This window comes from Moschus berezovskii, chromosome 2 (genome assembly GCF_049115385.1).
Source record: "Moschus berezovskii isolate FMDL1 chromosome 2, NW_MosBer_1.0, whole genome shotgun sequence".
NCBI lineage: Eukaryota > Metazoa > Chordata > Mammalia > Artiodactyla > Moschidae > Moschus > Moschus berezovskii.
This window is the reverse complement of record NC_142461.1, coordinates 120,399,953-120,423,169: the sequence shown is the minus strand read 5'-3', so window position 1 is coordinate 120,423,169 and position 23,217 is coordinate 120,399,953. Positions and strand designations below refer to the sequence as shown.

The window sequence follows — 23,217 nt, the reverse complement described above, 5'->3', positions numbered from 1 at the left end:
AAATAAATCTGGTAAATGAGATAATTCTTTATAAAACTGAATGTTATGTTTGTGTTTTTGAGCACTCAGAATTCAAAGCACATGCTTTAAATTATATTTTGATTTAATATCATTAATACTTCAGTCAAAGTGTTGAAATTCCTTTTTCACCAGCTTTGCAAATCTGATATTTTCTTTGGTCTGTGGTTTTAATGTTTCATTGCAGAACAAAATGGCAGATGCTGAGGCAGGCAAGAAGATCTTTATTCAAAAATGTGCTCAGTGCCACACAGTGGAAAAAGGTGGAAAACACAAGACTGGTCCAAATCTCTGGGGCCTTTTTGGCAGAAAAACAGGACAAGCGCCAGGATTTTCTTATACCGAGGCAAACAAAAACAAAGGTAAAAGCCAGGCAGTTGTTGGAGCGAACCAGAAACTTCGTAGCAAAGAAGAAAGCACAGAATTTGATATTATAATAATTTCCTAATTTGCAATATTAAAAATGAAATCCACATGTTTATATTACAGAAATATTAATGTATATCAAAAGATCTGTGTTTGGATAACTGGTCATATTTTTATCAGTGAAATTAGCAATCCTCTGCAGCATTAATTTTTTGCCTGTACAAGGCACTTCATTTTATGCAATACATTTATCTTGAAAAAGCATAAGCTAAATTTAAAAAATAAAATTATGTTTTAATGGCATAATGGTAATTTTCTATTTGTGGTAGTGATTCTTAGCAGGATGAAAGTATATTCAATTTGAAAAAGTATATTCAGTTATTTTTCAGCTTGAAAAAGTATAGTCAGTCAATTTTTTCTTTTTTTTTTTTTTATTAAAAATATAAAACTTACTCACCAACTCCCGGAGCTTGCTCAAACTCATGTCCATCAAGTTGGTGATGCCATCCAACCATTTCATCCTCTGTCATCCTCTTCTCTTCCTGCTTTCAATCTTTCCAAGCATCAGTTCTTTTCCAGTGAGTCAGTTCTTCACATCAGGTGGTCAAAATATTACAGCTTTAGCTTCAGCATCAGTCCTTCCAATGAATATTCAGGACTGATTTCCTTTAGGATTGACTGGTTTGATCTCCTTTCAGTGCAAGGAACTCTCAAGAGTCTTCTCCACCACAACAGCTCAAAAACATCAATTCTTCAGTCCTTAGCTTTTTTATAGTCCAACTCTCACATGCATACAGGACTACTGGAAAAACCATAGCTTTGACTAGACGGACCTTTGCCTATGGGTGATACGGGACATGAAATACCCATTGAATTCCCAGTCTCTGTACCCATTCCCGGACTTCCTTTCTGGTGAAATGGGTACCCTGGTCACCCTCTATAATCAGAGGATGGCCATACATGGCTGTCAGGTAGTCAAGCGCCTTAAGTGTACAGTGTTGGTTAGCAGCCTTGCATGGCCAGACAAACAGAAAACCTGTAGCTGTATCTACCGCTGTTAAAGTGAAGCTGGCATTCTCTGATACTGGCAGAGGCCCTACAAAGTCCACTTGCCATTGAGTCAAAGGAACTTTCCCCCTCACCACCTGTCCAATGGTGGCTGCCAACCTGTGGGGGTGAAGAGCTTCCCAGGCACATGCAGGACAATCATGGCAGGCACCTGCTATTTCTCTCCAAGAAATAGGAAGATCTCACCCTTTGGCAATTGCTCACATGGTTTTTGTCCCTGCATGATGTAGGCATCAGTGTAGCCAAGCCATCACCTCATTAGGTTACACTTTTTAAAATCTGAGGATAAAACCTTTACAGTACACTGTCTATATAATAAGACACAGCTTTTTACATCTGCAAAAGAATCAGCGATTAGTAGCACATCATCAATATAATGAAACAGTTTCACTGATGCAGGACAGTCCCATGCTTCTAAATCTCTTGCAACTAGCCCATGAAAGATTGTTGGGCTATGCAGATATCCTTGGGGAAGGACCTGGAACGTCCACTGACACCCTTCCCAAGTGAATGCAAATGGGTCTTGACTCTCAGCAGCTATAGCTATTGGAGAAAAAAGCATTAGTTAAGTCCACCACATAGTGATAACTGCCCAGTGCTGTTTAACTGGTCCATCAAGTCATGGATCAATGGCACAGCGGTATGCATAGGCGGTACCACTTTATTCAATTCCCTGTAGTCCACAGTCATCCACCAAGAGCCATCAGGCTTCCCAACAAGCCACACAGGGAGGTGAATGGGCTCTGTGCAGGATGTACAATGTCCAGTTTTGCCAGCTCAGCAATGGTGGCTCCTATTTCTTTGTGGCCACCTGATAGACGATATTGTCTCACAGCCACTGCCCTCCAGGGTGTCAGCAACACCTATGGGGGATGCTTTGCATATCCCCTCATGACTGCCTTCACAACATGCACTTGGAGATGGAATTCTCCCACAGAGATCCGCAACACAAGACCTTTCAAGACATCTATCCCCAAAATATATTCTGGAACTGGGGACATATACACAGTGTACACTTGCACAGGAAGTCACCCAATTTCCAATAGTCAGTCATTTCTTTGTTGATAGAAGGTATGTAGATGGCAGTTAATTTTAGATTGAATATAAAAATAGTTGCAAAGACTATAACATGTTTGCAAAGCAATTTATTACTCCTGGAGAGATATCTATATATATATTTATAAATATAGTTAGCATTCACTTAAAAAATAAAGCGCTTCTCTGTTTTGAACTGTTCTTGGGATCTGAGCATTTCTTACTGGTCCAAATTTCAGATCACTACTATACTACTGTTTGGAAAGATTTTTATTTTACTTTATTTCTTTTTATTTTTCTAGTAGATGAAATTCACATAAATACAATTAGCCATTTTGAAGTGTAAAATTCAGAAACATTTACTGTCTTCACAGTGTTGTATGTTCACCACCTCTGTAGTTTCAAAGCTTTTTTGTTATCCCAGAAAAACCCTTGTACCCGTTAAATAATCACTCCTCATATCTAACTACCAGCCTTTGGCAATCACTTATCTGCTGTCTCTATGGATTTGCCTACTCTGGATATTTCATATGAAAGAAATCATATAATATACGATCTTTTGTGTTTGACTTCTTTTGCTTAGCATATTTTCATTGAAATTGAAGCATGTATCAGTACTTTATTACTTTTTTATGACTGATTAATATTCCATTGCATGTATATGTGTGTCTGTGTATATATATAGATTTAATGTTTTTATTCATCAGTTGATGGACATTTGTATTGTTTCCACCTGGTACCTATTTTAAACAGTACTGCTGTGAACATTTGTGAAAAAGTGTTTGAGTCCCTGTTTTCAGTTACCTTAAATCTATACCTAGGAGTGAAATTGCTGGATCAGTTAACCACACTTAACTTTTTAAGGAAAAGTCAAACTGTTTTCCACAGTTGTTACGCCATTTTTCTTTTCCATTGGCAATGGAGGAGGATTCTTATTTCTCTATATACTCATCCACATTTGTTATTTCCTTTTCTTCTCTTTTACTGCCATCTTAGTGGATATGAGGGCTTCCTGGGTGGCTTAGCAGTAAAGAATCTGCCTGCAACACAGGAGATGCGGGTTTGACCCCTGGGTTGAGAAGATCCTTGGGAGAAGGAAATGGCAACCCACTTCAGTATTCTTGTCTGGGAAATCCCATGGACAGAGAAACCTGGTGGGCTACAGTTCATGGGGTCTCAAAAGAGTTGGTCACAACTTAGCAACTAAAAACCACAGCAACAGTGGGTAGGAAGTAGCGTTGGTGACTTTGCTTTGTATTTCCTTAATGATCCATAATGTTGAACATTGTTTCATGTACTTGCTGGCCATTTGTATATTTTCTTTGGAAAAACATCTGTTTATATTCTCTACCCATTTTTTATTTGAGTTGACTTTTTGTCAGGTTTTAAGAGTTCTTTCCAGGTGGTGCATTGGTAAAGAATCCACCTGCCAGTGCAGGAGATACAAGAGACATAGGGTCGATCCCTGAGTTGGGAAGATCCTCTGGAGTAGGAAATGGCAACAAGACTCCAGTATGCCTGCCTGGAAAGTTCCATTGACAGAGGAGCCTAATGGGCTACAGTTCATGGGGGTCACAAAGAGGTGGACACGACTGAGCACACATATGCTGCACTGCACTGCAAGAGGTGTCCTTGTATTCTGAACATTAAACTCTTATCAAATAAGTGACTTGCAGTTTTTTTCTCTTATTCTGTAGATTGGCTTTATTTTTTAAAAATAATATCTTTTGATGAACAGTGGTTTTTAATTTTTATGAAGTCTATTTTTATTGTTGATGTTGCTTGTGTTTTAGATGTTAAATCTAAGAATCATATCAAAGGTCATAAAGATTTACCCTGTATTTTCTTCTAATAGTTTTAGTTCTTACATTTAGGTCACTGTCTTATCTCTAATTATCATTAATTTTTTATATAGAGTGAGGTAGTGGTCCAGCTTTATTCCTTTGCACGTGGCTATTTAGTTGTCCTTGCACCATGTGTTGAAGAGATTCATTCTTTCACAGTTGAATGGAGTTTACTTGCTTGTTGAAAGTCAGTTGACCGTATATGTTAAGATTTACTTCTGGACTTGCAGTTCTCTTCCATTTGTCTGTGCATCTGTTCTTGCACACATACAGAAATGCAGCCTATTGCCTTTCTGTTCTTATACTAGTGCCACACTGTTTTGGTTATTGTAGCTTCCTAATAAATTTTGAAATTTGGAAGGATGAGCCCTCCAACAGTGTTTTTATTTTTCAGTGTTTTATTGGCTTTTCAGGACCCTTTGTAACTTCCTGAGTTTGAAGATCATTTTTCCATTTCTGCAAGAAAGGCCTGTAGAATTTTGATAGAGATTGCATAATATCTGTAAATTGCTTCGGTGAGTATTGTCATTTTAACTGTATTAACATTATATTCTATGAACATGGGATGCCTTTCCATTTTTTCACGTGGGTGCTCAGTCAGTCGCGTCCTACTCTCTGTGACCCCATGAACTGTATCCCATCAGGCTCCTCTGTCTGTGGAATTTTCCAGCCAAGAAAACTGGAGTGGGTTGCCATTCTCTAACCCAGGAAATCTTCCTGATTCAGGGATGAAACCCATGTCTCTTGTGTCTCCTGCATTGGCAGATGGATTCTTTAGCACTGCACCACCAGAGAAGCCATGTTGATCTTGTACTGTGCAACTTTGCTAAATTCATTTATTATCTCTAGTAGGTTTTTGTGATTCTTTAGCATTTTCTATGTAGAGAATTATGTCACCTGTGAATAGAGATAGTTTTATTTCTTTTCCAACCTGAGTAGCTTTTATTTGTTATTCTTTCCTAATTGCTCTGGCTGAGACTTCTGGTAGAATTCTGAATAGCTCTGGTAAAAGTGAGAATCTTTATCTTGATCCTGATCTTACAGGGAAAGGTTTCCATTTTTTTACCTTGAATATGGTGCTAGCTGTGGGTTTTCCACAAATTCTGTTTTTCATGTTAAGCAAGGTCCTTTCTATTGCTAGTTTGCTGAATGTTTTTTATCATGAAAAAGTTTTGGATTTTGTGAAATGCTTTTTCTGTGTCTGTGGACACAGATAATCATGTGTTTTTTTTTCTTTTGCTCTATTAATGTTTGTATTATATTGATTTTCCTGTGTTGAACTATTCTTTCATTCCTGGGATAAATCCCAGTTGGTCATAGCGTGTAATTCTTTTAAAAGTACTGTTGAATTTAACTTGCTAGTACTTTGTTGAAGATTTTTACATAAGAGATCATTAGTTTGTCATTTTCTTATAATGTCTTTACTTGGTGTTTGAAGAAGTTTTAAATATGGATTATTGGCAGCTGTGGGTCCTTTCATTAGTGATTTGAATTTAGTATTAAAAAATTTCTTAATAGATTTTATACTGCTTATATGGACCAAATTGGGCCTCCCTGGTGGCTCAGTGGTAAAGAACCTGCCTACCAATGTAGGAAATGAAGGTTCAATCCCTGGGTTGGGAAGATCCCCTGGAGAAGGAAATGGCACCCACTGCAGTATTCTTGCCTGGGAAATCCCATGGACAGAGAAGCCTGGCCGTCTACAGTTCATGGGGTTGCAAAAGAGTCAGATACAACTTAGCGACTAAATGGCAACAACAACATAGACTAAATTACCTTACTTGATTGAGCTTTGCAGACCATGTTGTAGGAGAAAGGCTTTATTATGGGTAGTTGGCATCTTGTGTACTATTTTTTATTTTTGAGTGCACATATAATAGCTTGCTTTTTGTCAAAAGAGGGATTCTACTTATTTCAACCTGTATTAATGTTTCTAGTAAGATTGTGTTTGGGGTTGGTCTCAGCCTATTGGAGAAGGAAATGGCAACCCACTCCAGTATTCTTGCCTGGAGAATCCCATGGACGGAGGAGCTTGGTGGGCTACAGTCCATGGGATCGCAAAGAGTCAGACACGACTGAGTGACTTCACTTCACTTCAGCCTATTGCATTTCTTATTATGATTGCAAGGTGCACTTTCCTTTAGTTTTTCAGGAAACTGGAAAAAACAAAGTTTATTACTCACAGATCCTTGAGTGTACACAGCATGCCTGGGGCCTGACAATGTGGTTGCAGGTAGAGAGAGCACGAGATTGGAGTTTTACTTTTATTGGGGTTGAGGATGGGTTGCCTAGGGTTTTAGGGGTTCCCTCTTTACTGGTGAATTTAAAATATAAGAGCACGAATTAAAGCACGAGAAGGGAAAAGCAAGCAGGTCAGTCAGATAGGTATATGGGTCTACCCGAGCCTTCTGAAGAAAGGGAGCTTCAGGGTGGGCCGCCTGGCTCTCCATCTACTTGTGTAGTTGTTGCTCAGTCGCTCAGTCGTGTCTGACTCTCCGTGACCCCATGGACTGCAACATGCCAGGCTTTCCTGTCCTTCACCGTGTGCCTGAGCTTGCTCAAATTCATGTCCATTTAGCCGGGTGATGCCATCCAACCAAATCATCCTCTGTCATCCCCTTCTCCTCCTGCCTTCAGTCTTTCCCAACATCAGGGTCTTTTCCAGTGAGTTGACTCTTGGGGTCGGGTGGCCAAAGTATTGGAGCTTCAGCCTCAGCACCAGTCCCTCCAATGAATATTCAGGATTGATTTCCTCTAGGATTGACTGGTTTGATCTCCTTGCAGTCCAAGGGACTCTGTGTAGCTGGTAGTGCATTTATTCAAAATGTGTATATTTGAAGGAGTTGCCTCAGCAATTGAAAGCTTAATGTTCAGCACTTATATTACAATCAAAAAGATTAATTGTGAGTTACTTATACTACAGATAGATGAGATGTAGTGAAATTTTTTGTTATCTGGAATTTTGGAGAAAGAGACCTTATGGTAGTCAAATGGTTTGAATAAAAGAAAATTAACACATCTGGACTGCCAGCTTTTTCTGTGCATATGTGAAAGTAAGATATTTTTCATTTTCTCAAAGCCTTGAGAGCAGTGCCGTTTAGTAGGATGGAGAAGTGGCAGAGCCATTTGTTCTAGACTTGGGTTCGCAGGCAAACTCTGATGAGGCGGGAAGTATATGCCAAGCCTGTTTTAGAGCACTACTGCTGCATCTTAGCATCAGAGGGCGGTAATAGTTGCCTAGGGCTGCTCTAACCAAGTACCATAATTTAGGTGGCTTAAAATAGTGGAAATTTATGGGTTCATAGCTCTGGAGGCGAGAAGTGTAAATCAGGATGTCGGCATGGCCATGTTCTTTCTGAAGCCTGAGGACAATCCTCCCTTGCTTCTTTCTGGCTTCTGGGTGTTTGCCAGTAAACTTGGAGTTTGGGGCCTTCAGCTGCATGACTCCAGTCTCTGCCTTCACTGTTGCATTGTCCCCATGTGTCTATGTTCACATGGCCTTCTAGTAAGGATACTAGTAATATTGGATTGGGAGACCTATCCTCTTGAATATGGCCTATCTTACTTTTCAGTTGTGATCATTGCTAATCACAGCTGCAATGACCTTATTTCCAAACAAAACCACATTCTGAGGCACCAGAGGTTAGGGGTCTCAACACAGTTTTATTCAGGGGACACTGACAATAAAGGACCACATATATATAAAATACATATATAGACAATTGATAAAAATTCTTATATTAAATCAACATAAAGTTGAATCTTTGTCAAGTCAATGGTGTTTATCACCTTTTAAAAACATCTGGGTAGTTGTTACATTACTTACATTGGGCTAAGTCGCTTCAGTCATTTCCGACTCTTTTTTCGACTCCGTGAACTCTCTAGCCTACTAGGCGCCTCTGTCCATGGGATTCTCTAGGTAAGAATACAGGGCTGGGTTGCCATTTCCTACTCCAGGGGATCTTCCCAATCCAGGGATCGAACCCATGTTTCTTAGGTCTCCTGCATTGGCAGGTGGGTTCTTTACCACTAGTGCCACCTGGGAAGCATAGTTGTTATAATACAATATCATTGTATTTAGTATATGTAGAAATGCTGGTTAGTAGATATTCTTTAATAAAGAATTTGTCTGGTCTTTATCTTAGGTTCTTAGGAGGGATCTGTAAAATGTTGGAATTTCCCAGTGATTAGAAGGTTTGCCCTGGTGGCTCAAATGGTAAAATATCTGCCTGCAATGCTGGAGATCTGGGTTCGATCCCTGGGTCAGGAAGATCCCCTGGAGTAGGGAATGCAATCCAGTCCAGCATTCTTGTATGGAGAATTCCATGGACAGAGGAGCCTGGAAGGTTATAGTCCATGGAGTCACAAACAGTCAGACACAACTGAGAGACTAATGCGCACGTGCACACACACACACACACACACACACGAGTGTCTTTTTTGTTCAATGTTGGGCCTTGGGATTTCAGCCTGAATTATGCTAATGAGAAAATGCAGTAGGGCTCCTTGATAGGGCTGGGACTGGCCAAGCTGGATAGACCAACTCTTGATTAGAGAATTGGGACTTTGGGCTAGGTGGTATCAGTCTAATCTCCAGGTATAGGGGGTAGGGGCTGGAGATTGAGTTCAGGCGCATGCAATCAGTCAAGTCTATGTAATGAAGCCCCAATCAAAAACTTTGACCACTTTAAACTGGAAGCTGTCCTTGAGCTTCCTGGTTGGTAAACACATCCGTGTACTAGAAGGGTGATGAGTCCTGATTCCACAGGGCCAGGACCCTCTGTATTTGTGACTTTCCCGGAACTCATCGTATGGGTCTCTTCACTTGACTGGTACGGATTTGTATCCTTTATAGTAAAACTGTGATTTTTAAGTAGTGCTTTCCTGAGTTCTGTGAATTGTTTTACTGAATTATCATACCTGAGGGGGTCCTGGGAACCCTTAAATTTATAGTCAATTGGTTAGAAGTTTGGATGGACTGGGTACCCTGAACTTGCAACTAGTCTAAAGTGAGGCAGTCTTGTTGGAAACTTTGGAGTCTGTGCTAACCCTAGACAGTATGAGAATTGAATTGCACTTATTACAGTAGGTCTTAAACTTGCATTTATTGTTTGCATTTATATGGCTTTTTAACTTTTCAAGTAATGTTTTTCTATAGTATATTTTATTATCCTCTTATAAGAACAGTCAACTTTTAAGTTCTGATTTTTAGAACAGTTATTATTGTCCCTCTAGCTGCCAATATTTTAAAGATTTTCTTTGCTTATTAATATTGATTTGAAATCATATTAAAACTTATTACAAATATATCTTTTATTATAGGCTATTGTCAAAGATAAAAGGCTTACAAGGCTTGGCTTTAACATTATTTAACAATTAGAAATAAGATTTTCCTAAGTGAGATTGTTTAAGTAGTATTTGTGACTTACTTGAGCATATGAGTATTTGTTAGTTTTACTAATGAAATAAGAATGATGAGTAGTGGAATGAAATTGGACTCTATTGTATATTACTGACAAAAATTAATTTGAAATGCATTAAAGATTTAAACATAAGACTGGAAACTATAAAACTCCTAGAAGAAAACATAGGGGGAAACTCTTCCACATTGGTCTTGACAGTGGTTTTCTGGATATGGCACCAAAGGCACAAGCAAAAAGAGCAGAAATAAATGAGATTATATTAAACTAATGGCTTTCCTGGTAGCTCAGCTGGTAAAGAATCCACTGCAATGCAGTAGACTCCGGTTTGATTCCTGGGTTGGGAAGATCCTCTGGAGAAAGGATAGGCTACCCACTCCAGTATTCTTGGGCTTCTCTGGTGGCTCAGTTGGTAAATAATCTGCCTGCAATGTGGGAAACCTGGGTTTGATCCCTGGGTTGGGAAGAGCCCCTTGAGGAGGGCATGGTAACCCACTCCAATATTCTTGCCTGGAGAATCCCCATGGACAGAGGAGCCTCATGGACTATGTCCATGGGGTTGCAAAGAGTTGGACATAACTGAGCAACTAAGCACAGCGCAGCATATCAAACTGAAAAGCTTCTGAACATCAAAGAGACAATCAACAAGATTAAAAGACACCCTACTGAATGGGAGAACATATTTACAAATCATGTATCTAATAAAGAGTTAATATCTAAAATATATAAAGAACTCATACAACTCAATAGAGAGAAAACCAAACAGCCAAATTAAAAAATTTACAGAGGAACAGAATAGATATTTTTCCAAAGAAGATACACAGATGGCCAATAGATACATGAAAAGGTGGCCCTCATCACTAGTAACCCAGTAATGCAAATGAGATTATCACCTCAAACCTTTAGAGTAGCTGTTATCAAAAGACAGGAAATAACAATTATTGGCAGGGATGTGGAGAAAAGGGAACCCTTTGCACTGTTGGTGAGAATGTAAATTGATGCAGCCACTGTGGAAAACAGTATATAGTTTCCTCAAAAAGTTAAAAATAGAACTATCATATGATCCAGTAATCCCACTCCTGGGTATACATCCAAAGGAAATGAAAATAGAACCTTGAAGAGGTATCTATACCACCATGTTCATTATAGCATTATTTATAATAGCCAAGATATTGAAATGACCTAGAGTCCATCAGTGGATGAATGAAGGATGAAGATGTGCTATTTATACACAATAGAATACTATGCAGCCTTGAGAAGGAAGGAAATCCTGCTATCTGCAATGACTTGGGTGAATCTTGAGGGCATCATGCTGAGTGAAATAAGTCAGACAAAGAAAGACAAGTTCTGTATAATATCACTTACATGTGGAATCTAAAAAAGCCAAGCTTAGAAAAATAGAGAGTAGAATAGTAGTGACCTGGGTGGGGAGTTAGGGTAATGGAGAGATATTGGTCGAAGGGTACAAACTTCCAGCTACAAGATTAACAAGTTCGGAGGATCTAATGTATAACATAGTGATTATAGCTAATAATCCCGTATTATATACTTGAGAGTTGATAAGAGAGTGTATCTTAAATGTTCTTACTACAAAAAGCAATGGGAATTATGTGATGAGGTGTTTTTTTTTGCTTTTGCTATGGTGGTAATGAAAAATCAATACATAAATGTACCAAATCAACATATTGTACACCTTGCTGCTGCTGCTGCTGCTAAGTCACTTCAGTCGTGTCCGACTCTGTGTGGCCCCATAGACGGCAGCCCACCAGGCACCCCCATCCCTGGGATTCTCCAGGCAAGAACACTGGAGTGGGTTGCCATTTCCTTCTCCAATGTGTGAAAGTGAAAAGTGAAAGTGAAATCGCTCAGTCATGTCTGACTCGTAGCAACCCCATGGACTGCAGCCTACCAGGCTCCTCCGTCCATGGGATTTTCCAGGCAAGAGTACTGGAGTGGCTTGCCATTGCCTTCTCCGATTGTACACCTTAATCTTAGAGAATGTTATATGTCAATTATTTCTCACTAAAGCTGGTAAAAATTAACAGGGCTTTAAAATAATGTTATTTAGAATAAAATAAAGATTTGAAAAATACTTTAGCACAGCTTGATCAAAGATAGACTTGATAAAAATTGTTATTGTCAAAGTAATATTTTTGGGGGGCAATGATAATTTTAGAAATAAATTAACTCATGATTTGCCCAGGTTTCTGTGCTATCAAGTGATATGACTCAGATTCAAACTCAGTTCTCCTTGGACCTTTAATGAAGTCATATCATGGGGTTAACATATTAGCTAAACTAACTTATTATTAAAGATTAATCTTTTTCCTTTTATCATAAAGAGACAGTAGGACACATAAAATCATAAATGTACTAATAATTTAATAAATATTTTGAAATCATTTACACTATCTGAACATTCAAATAGTTCAACAGGATATTCACCATATAAGTGATGTTCATGTCTCCCTGTCCTCCCCTATTCCTTTCCCTTTACCAACTAGTTTTATATGGTAATTACCTTCATAATTTTAGTGATCATATTCATACTTTAAGTTATATCACATGCCTCTATTAACTACTTAAAATAATATCTGTCTATTCTTCATTCTGGAGGGTGAGAAAACCAACCTCCCATTTTTTCCATACTGTCTCTTAACACTCTCTACTTATGTTTTTATTTCTGATCTGACATGATATATATAATTTATGTCCTATGTAATTATAATTACCATACTTGCTTTAACACTTGTCCTACATTTAGATTGGATTAGTGCTTATTCCCACTTTTTACCACAGTGTCTGTATTTATCTTTTGGTTGCTGGTAGAAGGTTATCTGTGCGACGCAAACATAATTTATTGAGGGTCATAGCAAACACCCTCTTCCAACAACACAAGAGAAGACTCTACACATGGACATCACCAGATGGTCAACACCGAAATCAGATTGATTATATTCTTTGCAGCCAAAGATGGAGAAGCTGTATACAGTTAGCAAAAACAAGACCAGGAGCTGACTGTGGCTCAGATCATGAACTCCTTATTGCCAAATTCAGACTTAAATTGAAGAAAGTAGGGAAAACCACTAGACCATTCAGATATGACCTCAATCCAATCCCTTATGATTATACAGTGGAAGTGAGAAATAGATTTAAGGGACTAGATCTGATAGATAGAGTGCCTGATGAACTCTGGACGGAGGTTCGTGACATTGTACAGGAGACAGGGACCAAGACCATCCCCATGGAAAAGAAATGCAAAAAAGCAAAATGGCTGTCTGAGGAGGCCTTACAAATAGCTGTGAAAAGAAGAGAAGCGAAAAGCAAAGGAGAAAAGGAAAGATATAAGCATCTGAATGCAGATTTCCAAAGAATAGCAATGAGAGATAAGAAAGCCTTCCTCAGTGATCAATGCAAAGAAACAGAGGAAGACCACAGAATAGGAAAAACAAGAGATCTCTTCAAAAAAGAGATTCCAAGGGAACATTTCATGCAAAGATGGGCTCGATAAAGGACAGAAATGGTATGGACCTAACAGAAGCAGAAGATATTAAGAAGAGGTGGCAAGAATACACAGAAGAACTGTACAAAAAAGGTCTTCACAACCAAGATAGTCACGATAACATGATCACTGACCTAGAGCCAGACATCTTGGAATGTGAAGTCAAGAGGGCCTTAGAAAGCATCACTACGAACAAAGCTAGTGGAGGTGATGGAATTCCAGTTGAGCTATTTCAAATCCTGAAAGATGATGCTGTGAAAGTGCTGCACTCAATATGCCAGCAAATTTGGAAAACTCAGCAGTGGCCACAGGACTGGAAAAGATCAGTCTTCATTCCAATCCCAAAGAAAGGCAATGCCAAAGAATGCTCAAACTACCACACAATTGCACTCATCTCACATGCTAGTAAAGTGATGCTTAAAATTCTTCAAGCCAGGCTTCAGCAATATGTGAACCGTGAACTCCCAGATGTTCAAGCAGGTTTTAGAAAAGGCAGAGGCACCAGAGATCAAATTGCCAACATCCTCTGGCTCATGGAAAAAGCAAGAGAGTTCCAGAAAAACATCTATTTCTGCTTCATTGACTATGCCAAAGCCTTTGACTGTGTGGATCACAATAAACTGTGGAAAATTCTGAAAGAGATGGGAATACCAGACCACCTGACCTGCCTCTTGAGAGACCTGTATGCAGGTCAGGAAGCAACGGTCAGAACTGTACATGAAACAACAGACTGGTTCCAAATAGGAAAAGGAGTACGTCAAGGCTGTATATTGTCACCTTGCTTATTTAACTTATATGCAGAGTACATCATGAGGAATGCTGGGCTGGAGGAAGCACAAGCTGGAATCAAGATTGCTGGGAGAAATATCAATAACCTCAGATATGCAGATGACAGTACCCTTATGGCAGAAAATGAAGAGGAACTCAAAAGCCTCTTGAGGAAAGTGAAAGAGGAGAGTGAAAAGGTTGGCTTGAAGCTCAACATTCAGAAAACAAAGATCATGGCATCTGGTCCCATCACTTCATGGGAAATAGATGGAAAAACAGTGGAAACAGTGTCAGACTTTTATTTTTTGGACTTCAAAATCACTGCAGGTGCTGATTGCAGCCATGAAATTAAAAGATGCTTACTCCTTGGAAGGAAAGTTATGACCAACCTAGATAGTATATTAAAAAGCAGAGACATTACTTTGCCAACCAAGGTCCGTCTAGTCAAGGCTGTGGTTTTTCCCGTGGTCATCTATGGATGTGAGAGTTGGACTGTGAAGAAGGCTGATCACCGAAGAATTGATGCTTTTGAGCTGTGGTGTTGGAGAAGACTCTTGAGAGTCCCTTGGACTGCAAGGAGATCCAACCAGTCCATTCTAGAGGAGATCAATCCTGGGTGTTCATTGGAAGGACTGATGCTAAAGCTGAAACTGCAATACTTTGGCCACCTCATGCGACGAGTTGACTCACTGGAAAAGACTCTGATGCTGGGAAAGGTTGGGGGCGGGAGGAGAAGGGAACGACAGAGAATGAGATGCCTGGATGGCATCACCGACTCTGTGGACGTGAGTTTGAGTGAACTCCGGGAGTTGGTGATGGACAGGGAGGCCTGGCGTGCTGTGATTCATGGGTTCGCGGAGAGTCGGACACGACTGAGCGAGTGAACTGAACTGAACTGAGAAGGTTATCTATCAGTAGTTATACTAAGAAAGAATTACTGGGGTCATATTATCTTAGTTCTTAATGTTGGAAAGCATCCATGGATTCCCATTACACTTGAATATGTTGGCTAGACATAAAATAATTGGTTGATTCTTTTAGTTCCTCAAGATTTTGTATGCTTCGTGTTGAATTATTCCTTGAAGAAATCTGAAGCCAGCCTGATTGTTTTCCATTATAAGTTAATTGGTTTTATTTTTATTTTTTCCCCCTAAGTTTCAGTAAAATTCTTATTAAAATTTAGTAACTTATTGGGTTGTGTGTAAGCCTTGATTCATCTGTTTCAGATTTTCCTGAGATATGTGTTCTTTCAGTTGGTAGACTCAGAACTTTTATTTTTGAAAGTTTTCTTGCTCTACGAATGTTTTAAAAATTTTATTCTTTTTCATTTGTTTTTTAAAGAAATATTACTTGGGCCATCAGTTGTACATATTAGGGATATCTTTTGTCTGCATATTTTCTATAACTTATTTTTCCTTTGATTGTTTTAAACTTTTTATTTTTTTTCATTTTGTTTTTTATCAATACTTTCAAGCCTGAGTGTGCTCTCAGCAATGTCTGTTCTTTTCGCTGTCATTTATGTCTTCTGTTTTATCATTTTCTCCTTGGCCCTTTGTAGCTCTGCTGTAAACCCTTGATTTGTAAAGATCTTTTTTTTTTAACTAAAAATAATTTATATTGGATTATCATTGATTAATAATATTCTATTAGTTTCAGGTTACAGCTGAGTGATTCAGTTATACAAGTATCTATTCTTTCTCTTTTTTTTAAATTTTAATTTATTTTTTTAATTAATTAATTTATTTTTTATTGGCGGCTAATAAAAAATATTGGTTGGTTTTGCCATACATTGACATGAATTCGCCCCGGGTGTACATAAGTTCCCCCTCCTGAACCCCCCTCCCACCTCCCTCCTCCCTTTATCCTCCCTCTGGGTCATCCCCGCACACCAGCCCTGAGCATCCTATAACATGCATCGACCCTGAACTGGTGATTTGTTTCACATATGACAACATACATGTTTCAGTGCCATTCTCCCAAATCATCCCACCCTCACCCTCTCCCAAAGAATCCCAAAGACTGTTCTATACATCTGTGTCTCTTTTGCTGTCTCGTATACAGGGTTATCATTTGCATCTTTCTAAATTCCATATATATGCGTTAGTATACTGTATTGGTGTTTTTCTTTCTGGCTTACTTCACTCTGTATAACAGGCTCCAGTTTCATCCACCTCATTAAACTGATTCAAATGTATTCTTTTTAATGGCTGAATAATACTCCATTGTGTAAAGATCTTTTTTGAATCCATGGGAATGTGGTCATGATTTTTCTGATAATTTCTGATGTGCATGTTTCATTTATCTTTTGGTTTTTTGTATTTCTTTCTGCTATGTGTATGCATGTTGTGTGTATGTGTTTTTAGTACTGTTTCATGCTGATTCCTTTTTGATTACTACTCATCTTTTGATGGGGACGGTTCATCAGGTTGGGTATTTGCAGAAGGTCAGTAAGAGTAAGGGTCTGAGCTTTCCAGTTGGTTATGAAGTCTTCCTTACCCACAGTTATGTTTTAGAGATATGTGTATGTGTGAATGTTGGAGGGGGGTTATTTGGCTCTTCAGCTGACCAAGTATGGTAATTCCAGGATTACCCAGTTCCTTTCTCTTCTATCCTGTAACAAGGTAGAATCTTTCTTTTAAAGATGTGTTTTCTTCTTTAATCCTGGATCCCCTGGCCCTCCATGATATCAAATTGAATTTAGACTTTCAAAGCCAGTCGATATAAACTGTACTCTTTTGGGGCCTGAGTGTTACGACTCTGCCCCTTAGGATTTGTCACCTATTCTGGAGAACTTTTGTCTTGAAATTAGTGACAAGTGTCCTCTCACTCTGGTCCAGGTTTTATGTCCGTGGTAGTTTTCTAATTGTATCAAATTTGGTGATAAGAGGCACTCCCTCAAGAATCTTATTAAAAGTAGAATTAGCATTTCTATTTCTCTTTGTTCATGTTCTTTTCAACTGGTTTCAGAAAGGGAAAAAAGTTAGAGGCAACCTTTTTCTCTGGTTTTAAAAATGGATTCCTGAAGTCATAAGTTTTTGGTAGAGAGCTAGACAGAGGCAGCTTGCTATGATTGGTAAGAAACCAACCAACCAACCCCCCACCCCAAACATGGAAATAAGAGTTACTAGTCACAGGTTCTTGACTCTGTGCAGCCTTGTCATCTTGCTGCTGCTGCTGCTGCTGCTAAGTCGCCTCAGTCGTGTCCGACTCTGTGCGACCCCGTAAGTTATTATCCTCTCTTTCGGTCGTCATTTACTTATCTGCAAAATGAGGATTTGGGTCGGTTAATCTCTAAGATCTTCCTAGAATGAACTCTGTGACTCTCGGAGGACGGCATACTGCTTAGGTACAACATGTCTGGGTTGGTGGTTCATTGGTGTACCTTAGATAATCTTAAACAGCATTAGATTTCTGTAAGAAACCCAAACAGTAGATCACCAAAGGCTAATTTTGGAATTTTCTTGGAGGTCAGAAACTGTTAAGTATTTTCAGTTATAATAGGCTTCCTATTGAGTCCAAAAGTAAGCTTTTGTTCACGAATGTAGATCACATCAGTAAGTAAGTTTTATAAATGTAATTACGCAGACTTAAAACTTATTTTCACCTTTATAGGCATTATCTGGGGAGAGCAGACTCTGATGGAATATTTGGAGAACCCAAAGAAATATATCCCTGGAACTAAAATGATCTTTGCTGGTCTTAAAAAGAAGAGTGAGAGAGAAGATCTTATTGAATATTTGAAACAGGCAACATCTTCATGAAATGTTCTTGCAACTTAAAAATTATTAGTTATAAACCAAAATTTTCCAATTTCAAATACTGCACGTTTAAAGAATTCATATTTGATCTTTCTTAATCAGCCTGTAGTAAGTTTAACATTTTAAATTAAAAGTTGATATTTTTGATTGTGTGTAACCTACTGATCAGATGCCCTTCAGAGTCTGAAGCTGATTTTGTCTGGTTGCTAAGGATGTGAACAAGGTCAGGGTAGAGGAAGAGAGAGAAGGAAACTGAACCTTACTGTTCTGCAGTCATCTCTACATGCACAAAATATTTTATAAATCTAGCAACTACTGGTGATGATGGAAATAGTTTCCACATACTTATTTCTCTGTATTTTAAATGTAAATATAGCAGGCATTAGGTTTAATTTTCATTAAGTTTTTTTGGTTATATGTTTGCCTTTTATTATAAGCAATACTTAAAGTAACTTTAAGGAAAAAAAAGTAGGGAAAATGAAGTCAAATATATGATCTTATCTAGGAATATTATTGGGGAAAAAATTGCAATGTTGACTATAGGTGACATAAAATAAAACCTAGAGAGAAGGAGAAAAGCATGTTCCATGTTAACAGACATTTATATCCATAACATACACGTTTTCTGCATTTATCTGTCGGCATTACAATGCCGTCCTAATCCTGAGGAAGAGAAGGCTGGACTGTAGGGAGGGATAGCAGGGACCCTGAGAGACAGGAGAAAGAATAACAACCTTCACCCTAAATGGGAAAGACCTCCCACCTCACAGCAAGTGGGAGTGAGGCCTGGTGGGGCAGGTCCACAGCAGGCCTGTGTAGAGGGAACAGTGGCTGTGTGTGGCGTGAAATGACCATGTCATCTCCAGTACCCTGTCACCCAAATGATACGGCCCTGCACAAGGAGAGGCTGTTTCCTTGTTGATGGCATGGATAATGGGCTGGTTAGGTTCATAATAGTTGGAGATGGGATATCCATTATCTCATTTGCACTTCACAACATGGAAATTTCCATCTCATTCCCACTCACCACCACCACCACCACACCCCCGCCCCCCAACACACATACAGCATAAGGTGAAGTTTACCTTCTACAGTGAGACTTAGAGAGGGCTGGTGCCAGAACCAAAACTTGGATCTCCTACTCCAATTCTTAATAACTTTTCACCATGTCATAGGGATATGTTAGCTAACATTAACAGATGCCACAACTAAGAAGATATCCCTGTCAGAAGGGGAATACAGTTGAAAAGACGGTGATTTCCAGAAGGTTCCATAAAATCCTTTAAGTGCCTGGGACTACTCTTAATGCTTCTAGCAAGTGGGAGAGGGTGTACTCCGCCTGGAGCCCAGGGCCACTGTTGAATAGGAGAGTGTGTCCCTGGGGGCCAAGAGAAAGCCTTAGGCAAAGCTGACCTTGTGACTCTCCCTGGAGGAGTTATTTGATGAGGTCAGAGACATCTGTAGGGACCCTCAAGCGTATATATTAAGGTTGTTGCCAGTGTCAGAGCTGAGCTGAGTTTGCAGTGATGTAGAACTGCATACTGTAGAACAGTGACATACCCTCTGTTCTGATCTGCATGAGGCATAGAGCTCTGTGGGAAAGAGCTTGAACTCAATTCGTATTAATAATCATAGTTCGGATTTATACAGTCCTGATAGATAAACTTGGTAGTACTGAGAAAAAGCCATGTTGCACAGGAGAATGAAGGCCTCCTGTTTGGAGTTTAAATACTTTTTGACCTGCTGCTGCTGCTGCTGCGTCGCCTCAGTCGTGTCCGACTCTGTGCGACCCCATAGATGGCAGCCCACCAGGCTCCCCCATCCCTGGGATTCTCCAGGCAAGAACACTGGAGTGGGTTGCCATTAAGATGGTAGTATGAGAAGAGCTGAAATGATAAAAGTCATTTGGTGGAAATGGAGAAGTATGAGGTGGACCTTTTCCATTTCAAAAATTGTCAGCTAGTGATAAGTTGTTGAATGTTGATTTACATTTATGAGTATCCAGGTAAGAGCAAAATAAGTATTTCTTTGCTGGTAGCAATGTTTCTAATATTAGAGGAAAAAATTTGAGGAAAATTTTCAAATAAACACATTAATTAAAATTCTGTATGTCATAGGCATATTACTGAATACGTCGCCTTTGAGAGGCTTGAGTCCATCTTAGGATCAGTTTACATGAAGGAACTTCTGGGCACTGTGGTAATTTGGTACTGTTCCAACTTAGCTAAGTTGGAACTGTTTTCCAGAACTTTCTTCCCTGTATGATTCCTGGTTAGGACTGGTCACATGAGAAGTCTGCCTGAGATTTGAAGAGCAGCAGTTAGATGGGAGCCTTTACACTTGCATAGTCAGTGCAGGGTCCCAGGGGCAACTCATGTGTTGTCACCACTCTGTTGACAGCAGCCTTTGGGTGGTGGGGCAGCAGCCGGGCACCAAGCTCCTCTAGCTCCTACCATATCCCTTTCAGCTTTTCTGAGCCCCGGGCCAGGGGCCAGGGACTGGGCGGTTTCGAGGGGAAGACTTAGGTCAGGTCCCCCACATAATCAAGGTGCGAGACGGTGAGAAACAAGCAGCACTGGCTGCAGCTTGTCCCGGCGTTTCCTTGCTCTCCACAGTCTGCCCTCGGCTCTTCTTCCCGACTACCTGTCGGGCTGACCTGCAGCAGCCTCAAGTCGGCTGGTCACCACGATGCAGAGCCAGTGGTCACCAGGATGCAGAGCCAGTCACCTCTCGGCATCGTCTTCAGCTCTCTTTTGTGGTCTTAGGAACTTTGATCCTTTAGCAAAGAATAATTACCTTTACAGTCCCTGGTGGCTCAGAGGTTAAAGCGTCTGCCTCCAATGCAGGAGACCCGGGTTCGATCCCTGGGTCGGGAAGATCCCCTGGCGAAGGAAACGGTACGGAGAAGCCTGGTAGGCTACAGTCCACGGGATCGCAAAGAGTCGGACACGACTGAACGACGGAACGGAACGGAATGAGGTCTCCAGTCTTAAAGATTCAGTAGAAGAAGGGTTCACGTTAATAAGAGAACACATTCTTATTACTGTGAAATCTAAGAGAATGTATGTATCCTTGCTTTGCTGCTGCTAAGTCTCTGCAGTCTTGTCAGACTCTTGTGCGACCCCATAGACAGCAGCCCACCAGGCTCCCCCGTCCCTGGGTTTCTCCAGGCAAGAACACTGGAGTGGGTTGCCATTTCCTTCTCCAATGCTCATAGCACCATTAACAGGAACCAGAAGACGTCAGTGACCAGGAAATGTTATGCTGTTTGCATTCCAACACAAAGATATTTGAAAAGTATTGTAGACAGTTGGATGATTACATAAGATGTGCATTTATGACTTTTAGTTTTATTATATATCTTGAGGATTTGGAAGAATAAAGTGTTACTTAATTAGAGTGAAAAAGTGAGATCACTTAACTTGGCAATTACTCGTGTGTCTCAGAAGGAACAGAGAGAACTCATCAGACAGTGTAACATTGTTAGTCCCTGCATTCTTACAATTTTTTACACTAGCAAGTGAAGTACTTCCCAGATGTAAACTTCTAGTCAGGGGTTCTTGTGGGAAACAACATACCATTTATTACTTAAGAAAAGTAATTTTTTTAATTGAACCCTTGTGTCCTACAAGATGTCATATATAATAGACCATGATTTTGAGAATATTTTATTGGCTTATTCTCTCTCATTATCACTTCTAAAGTATTAACATGGGTAGGAATTTAGAATTAGATTTTCTTCTCTGTATTTTTCATTCAGTAATCATTGTCATCAACTTTTGAGTTTGACATCACAATCCCATGCAGTTCTTCATCTTGAATTGCTCATTCCCCACAAAGTTGGGCATTTAACACAGAATACTATGGTTGCAGGGCAGCTGAGGATAAGGAGCCACTGTCGGGGTGGGGTGTTGTCCAAAGGAACAAGAGCTGATGACAGGCATGAAGAAGACAAAGGGAAGTGTGTGGAAAGGGACAAAATCTATAAAATTCCTCATCTATAAAATGGGTGACTTGGGCCGGATCTCTCATTTTCAAATATATTTTATTTTCAGAACCATTTGTTTAAATGCAGTCCTCCAAAGAAAACACAGTATGTAAAATAATAGTACTCTGACTGAGTAAGGGCTGGACACATCCCCCCTCCCCAATATCTTTTTTCCCTACCTCCAACTGCTTTTGAATAAAGGCTATAAATGCTCGAAAATGTTTGAAAACTGTCAGCTCTCATAATCTCATTTTACGGTTGAGAAAACTGAAGTTCAGAGACTTCCGAAATCAAACATCAGTCAGCGTTAGTCTTCAAAGCGAGACAGTTCGCTGCTCACCTGAAATGGAAATGACATTGTAAATCAACTGTACAACAATCAAATTTAAAAACTAGGACTTGAACCTGGGTCCTGATTTCCAAATAACTGATATTTCATTTTTTTCTGTGGGATTCTGGCTAAGTCCACACACTCTTAATTACTGTTATCAAACATACTTCCTCACATTTAATTTTCCTTAAACTACAACAATGACATGGAATCAAAATCTCTGAAATAAAATCTTTATTAATCCTGCCAAGATTAATAAAACTAAAATCCTTTATTTTTGGTTCATTTTCCTTTTTTGGAATAGAGTGTGAAAATCATAACTATATAAATGTTGTTTGATAAGGAAAATAAGGGGCTTCCCAGGTGGCTTAAGTGGTAAAGAATCCGTCTGCCAATGCAGGAGCTGCAGGAGATGTGGTTTTGATTTCTGGTCAGGAAGATCCCGTGGAGGAGGAAATGGAAACCTACTCCAATATCTTGCCTGGAAAACTCCATGGACCAAGGAGCCTGGTGGGCTACAGTCCATGGGGTTGCAAAGATTCAGACACAACTGAGTAAGCACTCAGTGAAAACAAGGGTGATGATCTTAAACCATTGTGTGCCCACAATAAGAATGTAGTCTGCTACAGTGGAAGGTAATTAATAAATGAGCTTACTTAATAAATATTTATTGTGCATCTTGGCAGCCAATCTCCAAACATGGCTGACAATAAACTGGCTTGCAGTTGTTCATGCCTTTGTGTAGTTCCTTCAAATGTTGACTCTGGGCTGACCTTGATTCATTTTAATGAATAGAACATGGTAGAAGTGATGCTCTTCCAGTTCTGGTCTTAAGAAGCCTGGCAGCTTCCACTTTTGTATTTTTGGAAGATCTAATAAGCCACCATGTAAGAAGTTTGGCAATCCTGCTGGAAAGACCACATGGAGAAACCTTATGACGAATGAGAGGGCCTGAAACTGTAGAGAAAGAGAGAGAAGAAGGAGAGGGATTGATTGAGTGAACTGGGGGAGTGAGAGAGAAAAATCAACAGATTCAGCTGTTCCAGAGTCCCCCTGAGCCCAGACTTTAGATGTCTCTGTGAAGGGGCCACACACAGTGAGCCGTGTAGTCCAGCCAAG

General features: G+C 39.6%; 1 protein-coding gene across 1 annotated transcript; it reads left to right on the top strand.

Moving 5' to 3' along the window:
- The first annotated feature begins 211 nt into the window (after positions 1-211).
- On the top strand, positions 212-17,782 carry LOC129538389 (cytochrome c 2). Its single transcript, XM_055398556.1, has 2 exons — positions 212-380; positions 17,634-17,782. Exons 1-2 carry the CDS (start codon positions 212-214, stop codon positions 17,780-17,782), a joined length of 318 nt encoding a protein of 105 aa, XP_055254531.1.
- The last annotated feature ends 5,435 nt before the right edge of the window (positions 17,783-23,217 follow it).